We start from the raw sequence: 16,915 nt of genomic DNA on the forward strand, positions 1-16,915 counted from the left end.
ATCAGGATTTTTGGACTATAATATAGCTGTCCCTCGCACCACTCAGTAATTGTCACGATCGGGTGTGTTCGGATGATTAACTTAATTGATTTTTTTTAATCTGAACCGTAATATAAAATAAAAGTTTTAAATCAACAATAATATATCCTTACAAATTGATTATTTTATTTAATAGTGAATCTACTCTCGGTCATTGTTACGTGAGATCCATGTTACTCTCCATCAATCTAATCATAATTTTTTTCCCCTTCCCATCGTTTAAGGTATGAGCTCTCTCATTTTTTTTTTACTATTCAACTTCATATTTGGGGATATCAGATTATTAGCTCGAGCATGAAAGTGACTAGGTTTAGAAATCTATCGTAACTTTGATCTTCATGCAGGTGGTATTTTGAGAGCATGACATTTTTATCTCGGACAATTATGTGAATATGGGTTCGAATTATATTGGATTGACTAGGACGTCAACGATATTTTTTTCTAACATTATTTATTTTTTAATGATGTGAGATTAAATTAGGATATTATAATTTGCTTACATGGTGCATGTCAGTAGACCTGATTATGGTTCGATTTGAACCAAAATTAAATTGGTTCGATGGTTCATCAATTCCAAACCGAATAAGAGCCGACCTCGAATGATTTGATTTTGATTCTTAGGTCTGAAAAATCAGAGTCATCGATTCTGAAACCGGTTCTTGAAATGTAGGTTTCAGAATCGAAATCGAAGGTTTCATAATTTTACATTATTTCTATTATTAAAAAATAAATTATATATTTTTTATATTTACAATTTTATAATTAAAAATAATTAAAAATTAACAGTTCGAATCAAAATCAGAACCATCAATTTCGATTCTAAAATCGATCTTTGTCGATTTGATTTTTATTCCTGATTTTGGGAAATTGGAATCGTCGATTCCTAAACTTAAGCCACATAATAATAATATCTAGTTTTACAATTTTCTTGAGTTGATGCACAAGACATCTAATCTATAATGGTTCTCTTATCATTTATTATAATTTAATCTTCGATAGATTTTTTCTAGTTGAGTCTCTAGTAATGCTTAATGGTATATTTGGTTATGATATCATTTATCATCGCTCAAATCCATCAGAACAATAAATACTATCCATTCTGGATCAAATCAGGAACTAGATACAATAATAAGGGTTAATTACATATTATCCATTGTAGTTAGATCTCTTTAGCATTATGATCCTTAGACTTAAAAAATTTATATTGAAATCCCTATAATTATGAAAGTGAAACATCTAGATTCATTTATGTTCATTTACCTTAATATCATTGGTTTCATTGACGAAAACATGAAAACAATATGATAAACTATAATTTCAACATTCTAATTGGTGGTGGTGGTGGACGACGGTGCCACTGGGGGTCGTGAGTGATTATTGTGGGTGAGCTGCATTTGCATCGATGTCGAAGCAATTGCCAAGCGACATTTTCATCGCTCTACAATTACATTAGCATCAACGCAGTTGTTAAGTGATGAAAAAACTGCTCAACATTTACATCGGCGTCGTTACAGATGCAGAGCGGTGTCGTTCAGCATCTACGTCGACATTGATGTATTTATTGAGTGGTGAAAGGGTCGTCGATGCAAATGTCGAGAAACCCAATTGTCACTCGACAACTGTCATTACGTCGACATCAACACAGATGGAGATCGATACCTACGTAGTTGCCAAGCTACGCCACTCGACATCTGCATCGACAGCTCTTTTGTCACTCAACAATTGCATTGGCATTGACGTAATTGCCAAGCGACACCGCTCTGCATTTACATCAACGTCGAGTGACTCTCACCTCTCGTTGTCATTCTTCTCATCCACGACAATCACTCGCACTCTCAACAACATCGCCATCTACCACTACTGACACCATCTACCACCACTAACAAAAATGATTAAATTTTTTTTATTTATTATTTTACTTTCATAATCATAGAGATTTCATTATAAATATTTAAAGTATAAGAACCAAGATACTATAGACATCTAACTACAACGAACAATTTATAATTAACCCTAACAATAATTACTTGTTGGATTCCTTTGTAAACCTGCATGGTTGTTATTATCTCTAGGAGATCCACAGCTACAACAAAGGCAGGCAGTCTCAGCTGAAAGCACTAAATTTTCTGGTCATGGTCCAAATGAAGATTTACCTGCTTAAACAAAAAGTAAAGGAAAGAAAAACCTAAAAAGACTTCCATAGATCATGCTGCAAAATTGAACACTGCTATACTGCATTGCTTCAACAACCAACAATTCCATATTCGAATTATCATGTCACAATTCAAATAGAATAAACAGGAAAAAAGGTTGCTTCGATAGCTTTCAAGACCCATCATCTTATTCATTTGGTTTGACATACCAAGATGTCAACTCAAAGACACTAGTTCGAAAGAAAGCTAGGAAGTAGTATCAGTCATTCTTCTGCGGATGAACAGAAAAGAAATAGACAAGATTGAGTGCCAGATGAAGAGCAAAGTTTCTAAGGTGTTCATAAGCACCCAAACTTCGATAAATTTATGGCAGGTAGACATCAACCATCACCAGACGTCAGGTCGCAGCTCACCAGTTGATGGAGGCACCCACTTTCCGGAGTTGTACACACTCTCTCCTACCTTCCATCCAGGAACATCTTTCATGATCCTGGCCTCCTCTTCCAGATATTTATTCCATTCTTTGACAAACCTACAATAAGGGATAGTGTACTCCCAATTTAGCATCAATAGGAAAGAAAAACTAGCATAAGGCAACTTAAAAAGCTTATCTACCTTTCATCTTCTTCAGCTTGTAGCATTGGCAGTATGGCTCTGCGGGCGGCATATTTCTCTTCCTTAAGCTCACTAGTTCAAATCATGAGAGCATACTTAGAAACAGTATATGAGTCTCAATGCACTGAATCAGGAAGAACTTTTCATAAAAAAATTAAAGTTGTATAAAATAAACAGAATTCCATGGTTCATAAAAGAATGTGATAAGTAGGAGAAAGACTGGTTACCTAAATATGAAAAAAACAGTATTTTACTGTTCACATCACTAGATGATGGAAACCAGAAAGATTAGAAAAACACATTAGATGCTGATGCTGGGTGGAGGTTTACTCAGGGAAAGCACTCTATGAATCCAACTGAAGTAGACAAATTCAGACTAATACAAGTGAGAATCCAGACACTAAACTGTTAGTAATACTTGAGTTGAATATAGGAGGATGTCCAGGATGTGACCACTACAGTTCAGAAGCTTTTGTCACATGGACTTGCATAGTCCGTCTCCACTAAAATGAGAGTGAAGGTTAGAAGACATGATTGAAGACTACTTTTCATTGAATGAGGTCCTCCTGAAGCCTATATGCAAAGATATTGAGATCTCACACAACAGGAAGCAGTTGAGGTACTCAATCAACAAGACATGCACTCCAACAGTTCTTTCAAATAGAAAAAAAAAATCATTCAACTATTTATGGAAATAATGGAATGTCATCCTTTTAAAATAAGTGATAGTCAAGTTTAGCAGTTATATTCTGTTGTAACCACAGCTAGAAATCCCAGCCACATGTATTCCCCTTCTGACTTCTTTCTTGTTAGAAGGAATGGACTATTTGATAGATGGTTTTGTTTTTGGATCATATACATATTAGAGATGTATTAAAGTATAAAAAAAGGATATGGGTCTCAGCTTCACTTCAGCCCCATATCAAGTGCATGTAAAGGTACAGTTTCAACTAAAAATATAATATTTTAATGTTAGGGTTATTTGATTGGACGACAATATTCTAATACAAAGATTGCAATGGATGCATGTGAAAAGTATAGTTGCAAGATGCCCCATTAATTAGCTCCTATAAGACACACTAGCTATACTTAAAATTACAACTTCAATACAAAAATTATCCTGAGTAGCTACAATTTGAAATAAAATTTCTTAGGTCCAAACTATAAGGTTCTGAATTTCAACTTCGTTAGTCAAAAGGAGAGTGAAATGTGTTGGCCTCAGGTGCCGAGTGGTAAGCACCTCATGCTAGACAAAACAATGCGTGTCTTTTTCTACTTAAATTCAGACTATAAAATGAAAAATAATATCACATCTTTTGTTGTCCCACTGACAAGCAATTTTTCTGATTAAAGGCATTAATTATTTGATACAATATCAAGGTAAACATAATCCCAGCTTTAAAGCTCCATGTCAGCATAGATCATGGAGTATACAAGTCACTAGTTCTGTAGCATGACTAGAGATGTATATTGATATCACATTCAAATACATTTCTATCTCAAGAAAAATGAAAACACAAATATAATATTTAAAATATTTCAAACATATAACTATTTTCTATGACAAAACTTCACATTTCTTCATAATGTTGGAATATGTAGTTGCATACCACACTATATAATTAGAAACCAACTAGAATCTCAAACCTATTAAGTATTAACCATAAAAGAAGCTATGTTTAGCAAAACAGTAATCATCATTTCAGATTCATAATCATAATCTAATGCTTAGCATGAACAACCAAACAATCCATATAACATTATATATCCATCTTAATTAAATGAAAAACATCAGCATTCAAGAAAAGAAGACATCAATATTCATCTAATAAACTATTACAAGTTTACGTGCTTCAGAAGCCTCTAGTTGAGGTTTTTTTATTCATTTGAATCCTTGAGTGCTTGACTTGTCGCAAAAGTCTGAATTTCAAAGTTCTTAAGAAACACAAATAAGTTAATTTGGTCTCCTTCAATTTGTTTGAATATATGAAATCAAATTGAATGGACAAAAAACAACGGGTAAAAGCAATCCTTAGATGAATAAAAACTATCAAAGTTCCAAGTCTTTGGGGAAATCTTGTAAAAGTTGATAACTAAAATTGATACTATGTCGATACTAGCTAAAGTTTATTTTGTTGAACAAACATTCAAAAGGAAATCTAATTTAAGTCCTTATTCAATGTTGAGTTAACTAATTAATCTATACTGAATTCTTGAATCTTGATAATTCAAACATGGCTTCCATCATACTGTATCAAGTCCCTCGTGGTGACAGATTCATTCTTATTTTTCCATGTTATGGGCCATTTGAAATTTATTTATTAGGCCATAGCCTGATCATTAATATGTCCAAGCTGAACCAATCAGGATCAAGTTGACTTAACTCACTAAAGCTTAAGGAGATTTGAGTTTAGGTTTTGTGTGGTATCTCCCTTTCCGATCCCTTTCTCATATTTTGCTAGACTCTTGAAACTCAATGACGCCACACCAACTCCCTCAATGTCAACTATCACATTATCAGCCTCCACAAGTGTATAATAGGTTTTAGCCATATTTGAGGAACCAAAATGAGACCAAAAAAATAGAAGCATAAAGAATCATGCAAAAAGGGAAACATTACAGGTGCATACTTGTATCATGTGTTTTTAAGTACAAAGCAAATTGAATCCAATGTTTCTCATTGCATAATGTTCTAGACACATGCTTGAAATGATATGCAAATGTTTTGAAGTATTACCTGTGCGTGGTCATATTGTTCTAGCAGGGGCACATATCATTGTACCGAAAAGGTGGTCACTGTTACCAATTCTGCTAGTTCCTAATCATGTCCAACAAACCAAATGGTTACAACTTCTACATTATTCATTCAAACTTATCCACTTTTTTCTTTGCATTTTCCACTTGATGTTCCAGATACTATGTTTTCTAACCATATCAAATGCCATGTTTCTTTTGTATTGATGTATTCTTTTCTTAATTCTTATCTTTCCACTATGCGAATTGTTGCTTGGAAAAAAAATGAATTGTTTGTTGCTTTTGCTCAAGGTTTGTGGTGAGCGCTTAAGCAATACAAGGATTCAACGTTCTCAGGTGCAAGGACTTAATAAACAAAAACTCGTGTTGCAACCAAAGGCATAAGACACTAAAGAAAGTGTATCTTTATTTATTTGTCAATATCTTTTTTTTTTTAACAATTGATGGTTTAGTTACATACCTATTCTTGTTTCTTAGATTAAACCATCTAAGGAGAATGAACAGAAATTCAATAGAATGCATATGTAGGTTTTCATAGCAAATGAGGTTCAGCCATTCAGTGTCCTTTCTCTTCATATTCTCAGTTTTCTCTTTTCTTCTTGCTATTGTTTTACTCTATTGATGCTAACCTTCCTCTTGCCATCTTTTCTTTATTAACTATATTTCTCCTTTTTCGTTTAGTCTTCTATTTCCTAGTTGTAATGTCTAACCTCCTCATATTTCTTTAAAACACCAATTGTTGTTCATGAACTAGCTTATAATATACATCATGATTTTCGCTTTATAATTACAACTCTCTCTCATGCATTTTCACATGAATTGGATCTTGATTCACCTCACGCTAACAAATGCACTTCAAGAGACTATTTTACCATTGTGCATCATGAGCCTCGAAACACTCCAAGTGATATTAAAGCAAACTTGGGATGGTATCCTTTTAAACATATTCTTTAACAGGTTCAAGCATTATTAGTAAACATTAGGCATGAACATCTTGTAGAAGTTTGTTCTGAAGTGACTAATATGCAATAAACATCTCCTCCTCTTCTGTCTACTAATATCTAATTTCTCATATTTACACTATTATTTCCCTATTTTTCATTTATTATCAAAAGTTGCATGCCATATGAGAAAGAGAGAGGGAGGGAGGTCAAAGCACACATCATCGAGAGTACTTAAAGAAACCGTGTCAAGGTAAACATTTGGCAGAATAGGCCAAAGGTAGGCTATCATGAACAAAAAGTTTCCATTGCCAGCATAGGCTTCTTTCAAACCACTACAACCATCATCATTGCTTTTGACAGCAAAGATACTATGAAATATCTTCCCCTCCTTCCTATGCTAACACCTAAATTTCCTCTGTTTTTTCTTAATCAAAACCCATCCACAAAGAGAGAGAGAGAGATCATAGCGCATAACCACCAAGGTATTCTAACTAAACTATCCAACCATAAAAAGAAAGCAAATTAAGATATTATAAAGAAGCATGGATATGTGTGCTTATTAAGAATGTGTCAAGGGAAACTCCAGTCAAATCACCCAGCAATTGGCTACCATTTGAGGAACATAACATCTACCATGTCATCATAGAGGTCTTCCAAACCACTATATCCATCAATTCTGCTGTTCACACAAGCATCATGCATCAATCTTGGTCCTTGTTTTCCCAACATGTAAGACAGGATCATAAGAAAGTAAACAGTAACAATAGAAAGTAAACAGTAATACTTCATCAAGAATTTTGGAAGTATTACTGCTCCACTATATGCATTATGTACCAACATAATTGATTGTAGGCCCAGTTAAAGCTAAAGTCTTTTGAAAGCACTATGACTTTAATGAAGAATCAACCTTTGTGATAAAGCTAGCTTACACACATCACACAAATAACAAGAGTAGAGCTTACTATATTTCCCTTCATTTGGTCCCTTAAAGAAGTCAAAGACCTCAGTTTGTTCATAATATAATCTAAATGGAACCTGACAGAATATGAAACTTTCTCTGGGGAATTGCCTAACCATGATGATCCTTACTGACTTTAAGATCTTAATGGTATAAAAAATCAAGAACTTAATATATGTATGAGACTATCAACATGTTCTAGAATATTGAAATAAAAGAAGAAATAGTTCTAACAAGGAATTAGCAGGATCTATGGGTTGAACTTATTTTTTCCAATTATTGTTAGCATAGTTACTTAGAGGTTGGGTAGGAGATGACACTCATAATCAGATTTGAGACATTGGATGCCAACATAGCAAGATGTTTTTCTGAGAGTGGAATAGGGGAATAGACTGCCATTTAAGATATGACTTCTGTGACTCATTAGCAAAGGACGCATCTCTAGATTCCAGCAATAAGCCTGAGATAAAGTGTGCTTTGGCTCAAATGAACTAACTTTTAAACATACATATGTGATTTGCTATGCTGACCTTAGGAATGATGGTTTTATTGTGGAAGATCCCTCCCTCAAGCCACAAAAAAAAGGTAAAAAATTTCTGTTGGAATCCAATCACAAACTATTTTAGCCTATGGGAAGAGTGTGATTAGCACTAACATTCTTCCTATAACCATATGAACGTACAAATTTGTTTGTCTCATACATATCAAGAGAAGTTGGTGCCTGTTCTACAAAGTGTATCCTTGTTTTGATCTTTCATTAGTAGAGCGTTTAGGCTAAACCTAGGTCTTTGCATATTTCGAAAGCCTAAAGCCATGTTGCAGAACGCCGCAAGCTCTCTCGCAGAACACTGAAGAGGGCCTCCAGACAACTCTATTCTACGAAACAATAGATTATCCATATAGACGACTAGTAGAAATTAATTAACAATCCACGAATTGGCATTTTTCACATTATACCTCCTCGCGTTGGCATAAAACATCTCGAGTGTAAAGTTCAAATCTCCTCCGTCAATTCCAATCGAAAAAACATCTTACATGCACACATTAAAAATCCATCAAATTAGCTTTAATGATTCTGCTTACACAAAAAACGAGATCGAGAAACCAGTAGTTCATCATAGTCCAAACAGAAAATTTAGATTTTTGAACAAAATTTGAAAATTTCTAATTTATGAAGGGTAATTGGGGGGGATCAGGAAGCAAGCCATCAACTGACCGGCGGACGCGGTTGCCCTGGCCGACTTGGTACATGCCCCAGGAGAAGGCACCAACAGCAGCGAGAAAGATAGCAACGGCGCTGGGGCCTTTACTAGGGATGCGGCGGGCGTACCTGACGGGCAGAAACCCGCCCGGCGGTGGCCCGTCCTGGAGGACGGGCATCTCCCTTACGCTAGCCATTCCCGGCTTCTTCCGCACCACAGACTCCGTCATCCTCCCTTCCCCGATCACGACAACAGCAATCGCGAAGCACCTCCGACTCCTCCCTGTCCCTCTCCTTCGATCTATTGAATGGATCGATCGATCCAACAGATCGGTTGCAGTGATCCGCGAAGGCGGCGGAGTTGAGAACGAGGAGGGCTTCTATTGTTATTGCGATGGGTTGCGAGCCTCTCCAGTTGTTTTAAGGATCCTACGTTGATCCGACCGTTCAGAGTTGACGGAGCCCACAATTGGCAGGTGGGGGCTCCTACCAATGAACGGCTGCTATATGAATCTGGAAGGTTTCATAGATGATGTCGTGGCATCCTTGCGACGCATCCTTAGTGGGACACACCGACATCTGGTGAGCCCCGCGATGGGCTGTGGATTGCAAAAGGCTGAATGACACGTCAGCATCGATAGTAAGCAGTTGGGACCCTTCAACGCAACACAACCGCAGACCGCAGTGCGAAACTAATAGCAAGCTTATCAGAATCAGATCCGACTCCACCAAATTTCAACTTGGATAGTTTATATGATCTTCTATAAAATAGGTATCATCCACAGAAATATAGCTAATATCAAGTATAAGTAAAACCAGTCATATCAGATTGATCTCATTGGAACATCCTGCAAGTTAGCACATAATTGCATAATTAAAAGGATTTATGTTCGAATTCACACATAATTGATAGGGCTTATATTCTAATTCAAAAGCATTGACAGAGTTTTGTGGTTCACTATAGCAGGCAGGCAACAAACACATAAAACCACATGGATAGCTTGCCATGGGTTTGTAGGATTATGCTGTAGTTCACAATATCAGGCAGGCAACATCTGAAATCACACAATTCCATACACTCTAGTGCCAAATCTAAACCATTTTTGGAACTCTGAGTTAAATATGACTGCAAGAAATCTGTGTTATATATGAAACCTTCTTTATGGCATGAGTATTGTGTTCAGCTACAAGATATCCATACAGAGAGGTTGTGCCTTTTCTTGGGCCTCCAATACATTAGCATATCTTAGCATATGAACTACATTGCACTATTGCTTCTTCAACTCATGCCTAGGACTGTTCTTGTGACACCCATAGGACCAGCAAATTTTGAATCAGAAATGTGGATTTGCTTTCAGAAGCACTGTTAACTTCCACCTTTGGTTTCTGAAACCCTCATATCATAGAAAATAAATAGCCGTCAGCTGAGTGTTTTTCTGTATGCAATTGTAGGCACCTGCAAAATCTCATGAATTTTCTGTAGAGAGTTTTAAGAGGTTACCTACATGTTAGAGACAGAGAGAACTGATGCACAATTGACAAAGAAGTGGTCAATACATTCCCTACAAGTACATTACTCAATATGCATCAGGTACTTTTTGTTATCACCATAATTGATTTAAACTCATTGCAAACTGTCTGCAGCAAGTTTTGAACGTAATGGTTGCACAATACAGGCCATAGTCAACTTAGTCACACAGAAAGCTTAGAATTTTTGTAATGTTAATAGATCAACTTCATCATATCTGCTGCAGTCAACAGCTATGAGCTGGGGGGCAAAGAACCTAGTATTTTGGGGATGGCATCTGGGTTGGAAGCAACCCAAACCGTTTCTTCAGAAGCACCCGTTGCCTGGAATACTTGTCATCTGGGGAGAAGCGAGCTACATAACAAAGAAAGAAATGTTAGTGCACTTTGTGAAGGAATACGAATCTTTCACATGCCAATCAAAACAGGTTCTCCTATGACTAACAGTTTGTTATATATTTTCTACTTTATACGGCATGAAATCAGGTTCTCTTATGACTAACAGTAAAACAAGTCAATCAATGAGCAGATGCTATTGCTGAAACCTTTCAGGCATAAGTAACAAATCTCAAATGATATTGCCGAAACTTCTCATACATAAATAACAAATTACTTATGACGACTTATTATAGCATTTAGATGCTCAGATTAGTTACAAATTTGACAATATACTCAACAGTATGCAGTTTCTTCAGTATGCCATAGTTTTAGCTGACTTCTTTTGTTTAGTTTTAATCTAGCTAATCAATAATGTGTAAGAATAACCAACCAGAAACTAAGCGCTCCTAGCAGACCTACAATCAAAAGTGGACTAATATACTTATCAAAGTGATAAATGCAATGATATGAGCTTTAGATGAAGAATAACTTACCCTTTTAACTAACTTGAGCCAACTACAAATGTAAAGCCTATAACTTAATAGCAGTTATAAAAAAATGCATACATGTTTCTAGCAAAAGATAATTGCATGTTAGGTGCAGCCTAAGTTCCCAAATTATTCAACATAAATAATGAAAAATTTTGAAAAGGAAATAACTACAAAAAATTTATCAATCTCAAGAACATGCTTGACAGGTAGTACAAGCTTGCACATGAAGTACCAACAAAAAAAGTAACTAGAAGTTGTACATGAAATAAATTGTTTAAAGTTTTGTTTCTAGTGGACAGCTGGACAAAAAAAGCATTGGAAATTTGGCAGTTCTTGAAATTGCACTTAATAGACAATAAGAAGTATGTCTGTCCAATCCAAATGAAATCACTTCCCCTCTCCTGTTACATAACTTGTTTTGTTTTGGCCAATCCAACTGAAACCAAGATGATTCCAAGCTTCAAACTTAGTTTTGGCTTCAACTGCCAAAGAAATTATCTTTTCCCAATAATTACCGACAAACCTATTGTAGATTGAAGCTATAATCATTTTTGGTGGCAATCACACTCCAAGCGATCATTTTTAAATTAAGATCCATTGTATCCTAGAGCAGATGGACTGGAGAAAGAGAGTTGAGATTCAAATAGCATAAGACCAAGAGGAAAGCTCTGGGTTGACATTAAGTTTGAAGTGTAAGTGATCAGTTCCTCTCAGTAAATTCCACTTCACCTAAGAAAGTATCTTCTACAAGGGAACCTTTTTTTTAACATGCGAATGTCGAAAAGAACATTGGTACTTAAAACATTTAATGTAATGTGCCAACTAAGCCCATCAAATTAGCTCATTGTTTGCAAGCATACCAAATCCAAGATTGTGTTTGATTCAAGTTCAGTTCATTCGGAATTATAATCAACCAAGTTTAAACAAGATCCCAATAATTATTTCCTTAATGAGACAAGATCTCAATGGTAAGATTTCTGTTTGCTTGATACAAGCTCAATTTAGAAAATACATTAAAAAATTAGTAAAACATATTTTTCATCACCTGGATTGACAGATGTTGATGTATGAAAATCAGATTTTCTATACTAAAAGGTTGTATAAATAGCAATTACTAACCCTAATCACCTTGCATTTGTTCTGATATATTCTCTTTATTTTCTCTGAGAGACCCTCATTCTTGATCTACCATTTTCACAAATCATTTTTCATTTCACCATTTTTTTCTGGCCATCTCCCTTTAGACCCTATCTTTGTTCCTCCCTATCCTATAGGTAGGGCCATAATGATAGTTAAGTTCACAAACAACTCAAGTTTAAACTCATGTTCAGCCCAGATTTATTCTGTTCAAGATTATGAAAACCTTCACAAGAACAAGTCAATCACAAGCAACCATTTGTTTGTTTAGCCCAAACACAAACAACAGCTTTTTCGTTTCTGTCCAGCTCGTTTAAACCAGTTTTAACAAATACAAAAGTAAGCATTGGAAGTAAGTCATGCATTTCAAAATTAGTAGCATAGAATTCCTCAATTGAGAAATTTGACAACAAAAACAAGCTCTTGTTGCCAAATATTCAACTTGATCTTCCGTCGGCTTCAAAACTATATACTAATTAACAAATTTATAGTGTGCAAAAAAAGAAAAACGAAAAACATGAATGCTGCAAATAAAAAAAAAATTGCCACCTGGATGAGCGGATTGGGTTGCCATCCCTACCGGCGACTCTTTCTGCAGAAAGAAAACCATAGAACACCATAAAGTTAATGTAGTTGCACATCGTAACGCAAATTGAAGCCCTTAAACAAGACAATCCGAAGTAAGATAAAACAGGAATTCTGTCAAAATCCAGCCACAAGATTATTGTTTGCAATTAAAGAAATCTGAAGTGAAGCAGCTACCTTGGTGGTGTACACCTTGTCCCCATTCTCGTTTATGTAGAACTGCAGATACATCTTCGTCGGCAGGAATCCCTAACCATCGCAACACCTTACAATCATAAGCATGAAGTACGATAGACCGACCATCTCAAAGAAAACGAAATCACCGAAGCAAATCACTCGTTCAAGCCCTTAAAGAACACAAGAGAGAAACAGAAAACTAAAGCAAGCAATTAGATCCATCGTGGACAGCAACATCAAAGAAGTCTCACCGGGCAGCAGAGAGACGCGCGAGGCTCCGCCGACAGTATTCTGGGTTTCGTTCTAGTGATATCGAGGGGGACAAGACGCGGAGGGTTTTGACGACTCACACATGGAGCATCCGAGCACGTGTCATGCACGTGATATTATAAATTTACCCTTCAAATTTATGAAAATAGTGTAATATATTATGGATGAATTAAGATGGACAAATATTAACTATAATTAAAAATAAATCAAATATTATGTTTTTTAATTTTAATTTTATTAAGATATACCTATTAATATTTTTAGTAAGTGATGAGGATAATAATGGCGACAAGACTCGGGCTGACGTTAGTTGCCCAAGATGACGCCTCACACCTCGATCGACCCGACAGCACCTGGTCAAATGGACCAGAGCACCGGCCGAGGCGCATTAACGTCATGATCAGGCTCGGTCCTTCACGCCACGCCAACACCAGCGTCAGACGCTACCAAGAGTACGAGCCTGCCCCCTGCAAGCGGGCACATCAGGAAACAATAAACTTCCCTATAAATATCCTCGCATTCTAAACGGGGAAGGAGGAAACACACACAAAAAAGACCTCTTCACTTCATCTGACTTGATCATCGGAGGGGTTGGGTTGAGCCACCCGACCCGACCTGTGTGCAAGGACGAAGACGGAGCGCCTCCCACCGCGTGCCCAGGTGAGGAGTTCTCTTCCGGAGGAAACGGCGACCCCGTCCCGATCAGACCACCGTAGCGGTCTCGAGGATCATCCCGGGAAGATCCCCCATCATCCGGACCTGAACCAAGCCACGTCGGCCCCAAGGCCACGGCTTAAGGTTGTTTACACCAATAATAAGTATGCCTAGGAGATTTTAATGTCCAAGTTCAAATGACTTTCTAATCTATTCATGTTTAATTTAAAGTAATATTAGAAAGGTAAATGTAAATTATATGACATAACACTTTCTACTTTGAGGGAGCTCCAAGCTTAATAACTACATTTTTTTTCTTATACATAAGAATATATCAAATAGAATCAAATATAATTACAAGCATTACATACTTGGGAAAAAAAATATTGTAGTTAGGAACTTAAACTCGTTTCATTTTAATTTTGTTCACAAGCCTAAAGAAATTTCATCAAATTATAAAATAGTGACTTTAAAATAAGTTATAACGAAGCAAAGCATATCACGCCAACAAATACCATTAAAAATAATGTATTGATAATTAATTGGATGAAATATATTCTTCTAAGTTCAAATCATCATATTGGACAAATAGCATCTGATTCTTGAAGAATGATCGAGGGCTACGTATTACGTCTTCTAGTTATACTTTTTTACATCTGAATTCTTAAATTTAAAAAATTATATTGAAATCATTTTAGTTATGAAAGTGAAATATCTATTTTTATTTTTCTTAATGTTATCGATTTTATCAACGGAAGCACTAAAATAATGGACAAAAAGATAATTTCAATATCCTAGTTACGTTTTGACGGTGGCAAATGACGACGTCGCTAGGAGACGTGAGTAGCTATTATGGATAAGGAGGAAGAGCAATGACAAGAGACAAGGTAAAGGGAGAAGAGGAAGATGACAACGCAGATGTTGATGCTCTGCATTGTGTCGACACCAATGTAGATATAGAGTGACGAAAGAGCTGCTTAGCATTTATATCGATATTAATACATATGTAGAGTGATAAAAAGATCGCTCGGCATTTGTATCAGCATCAACGTAGATGCAAAATAGCACTACCTTTCCCCATATCATTGTAGGCATCGATGTAGATGCATAGCAACGTCACTCTGCATCTGTATCAACATCGATGTAGATGTCGAGCAGTCCTTTCGTCGTTTTGAATCTGCATCAGCACTGATATAGTTATCGAGCGACATTGACGAAAATGCAGAGCGTCGGCATCTTCATCGTCTTCTTTTTCCACTCCCTTTGCCACACCTCTCGTCCAACTAAGATGTTGAAATTATCTTTTTGCTCATCATTTTCGTGCTTTCATTAGTAAAACCGATAATATTATGGTAAATGGAATTAGATGTTCCACTTTCATAACTATAAGAATTCCAATATAATTTTTTTAAAATCTAGGGATCGGAATTCTAAACAGGTACACATGGGCTAATCTATAATTAGCCCTATGCTAGATGAGGTTTTTATCTCTTAATTTATTTTGAGGGTGTCAACTAGCTTAACTAATAAAAAAATTTAATAGTATATCGTAAGATCCTAGACTTGAATCCCACCTTTGCCATGGAATAGGTATGGATACCCATGGGGACTCATCCCTAATGCTACAAACATAGAGAAAATAAATAGGGATAGGGTGAGGATAAAAGTATTTTATATTACTTATACAAATATGAGGCAAGGACGAGAAAGAGTATTCTCCACCCCATACCCAACTCATTAATATATGGGCTGAGATCCTAAGCTCAAGCATTAGATGTGTCAAATTTTCGTTATTTAAATTAAACTGGGTGACATTGATTGAATTGATTATGATTCAATTAAGAATCATTTGGTTCAATTAAATTAAATAAAATATTTTCTCGTTCAATAATAATAATTCCTTCTCGTGAACCCATACATTGTGCGCATCCAATCATAGGCGTCGACTATTTGACTATGTCTTCATCGTTCCTCCTCCCTTCATCAACAAACAATAATTCCTTTTACGATCAATGGCTGCAAACAATAAATAGTGAATGATTATGATGATTCGTTAATATTCTTCTCTTTTTCTCCTCCTCTTCCCATCGCACACTCCCTTCTCCCTCCTTCCTCTTTTCGACTTCCCCTTTCATCAAAGCACCCTCATCCCCTCATTGCAATCATTCCCGCCCACCTCGTGGCCTTGCCTCTTCCACCATCATAGTCCTGTGCCTTTCGTCGATCTCTTTATCTTCCCCCTATCTTTGTTTTGATAATTTTGATTCTATTTATTTTTAGCTATATTTATCTTTTGTTATATGTAAATTTTAGTATTATAAATTAGGTTTGATAGTAGTTTTTTTTAATAATTAATTATAAATATACGAAGAACACGTAAAGTTCCTCGCTTGCAATGGGGATTCTCCATCTTCACACTCACCCCATCTAAATGGGGAATGAGACGAGGATAGAGGATGAGAGATGAAACTAGGATGAGGACGAGGGAAGCATTCCCCGCCTGGTCTTGTTAACATCCCTATTCGTCATTTATCCTTTGTATTATATATTTATCATTTGGTCATACCACAGAATATATATATATATATATATATATATATATATATATATATATATATATATATATATATATATTATGTGGTATGACCAAATGAGATTATTATAAGGAGTGCTTTTTTTTATTGTCTTTGCAAGTATCAACATATTATTGTCCAATGTTCAAATTTCTTTCGTTGATTTTTGTACTTATATAGTTAAATCGTGCAATATTGATAAATATTTCAGCAAAAGATTATCTAATAATAAGAAATTCAATTTGGGTTACAATATTTAAAACAGAAAAACACAACAGATTTAATAGAAACACACATACAGACATATATAGGCTTGGAATTGAAGATGAAGTTGGAAACGCCTGATTTGATCTTGATTCTTTTATGTATTGAGGCAATTGCTACATTACACTTGATTACTCTATCACTAAGCACTAGGCAACTTAGAACAGAAGAATACACATGGCAAAGAAAGTCATA

General features: G+C 35.7%; 2 protein-coding genes across 2 annotated transcripts; both read right to left on the reverse strand.

Annotated features, from left to right (window-relative positions):
* Window positions 1–2,246: 2,246 nt before the first annotated feature.
* On the reverse strand, window positions 2,247–9,064 carry LOC135609950 (NADH dehydrogenase [ubiquinone] 1 alpha subcomplex subunit 13-B-like). Its single transcript, XM_065103821.1, has 3 exons — window positions 8,680–9,064; window positions 2,808–2,879; window positions 2,247–2,724 (listed from the first exon to the last, which is right to left on the reverse strand). Exons 1-3 carry the CDS (start codon window positions 8,892–8,894, stop codon window positions 2,580–2,582), a joined length of 432 nt encoding a protein of 143 aa, XP_064959893.1. The 5' UTR covers window positions 8,895–9,064; the 3' UTR covers window positions 2,247–2,579.
* A 1,135-nt stretch (window positions 9,065–10,199) lies between these two features.
* LOC135610000 (H/ACA ribonucleoprotein complex subunit 3-like protein) lies at window positions 10,200–13,302 on the reverse strand. Its single transcript, XM_065103915.1, has 4 exons — window positions 13,211–13,302; window positions 12,960–13,031; window positions 12,747–12,789; window positions 10,200–10,546 (listed from the first exon to the last, which is right to left on the reverse strand). The coding sequence occupies exons 2-4, from the start codon at window positions 13,011–13,013 to the stop codon at window positions 10,449–10,451; spliced, it is 195 nt and encodes a 64-aa protein (XP_064959987.1). The 5' UTR covers window positions 13,014–13,031; window positions 13,211–13,302; the 3' UTR covers window positions 10,200–10,448.
* Between the last annotated feature and the right edge of the window lie 3,613 nt (window positions 13,303–16,915).

This window comes from Musa acuminata, chromosome BXJ1-1 (genome assembly GCF_036884655.1).
Source record: "Musa acuminata AAA Group cultivar baxijiao chromosome BXJ1-1, Cavendish_Baxijiao_AAA, whole genome shotgun sequence".
Lineage (NCBI taxonomy): Eukaryota > Viridiplantae > Streptophyta > Magnoliopsida > Zingiberales > Musaceae > Musa > Musa acuminata.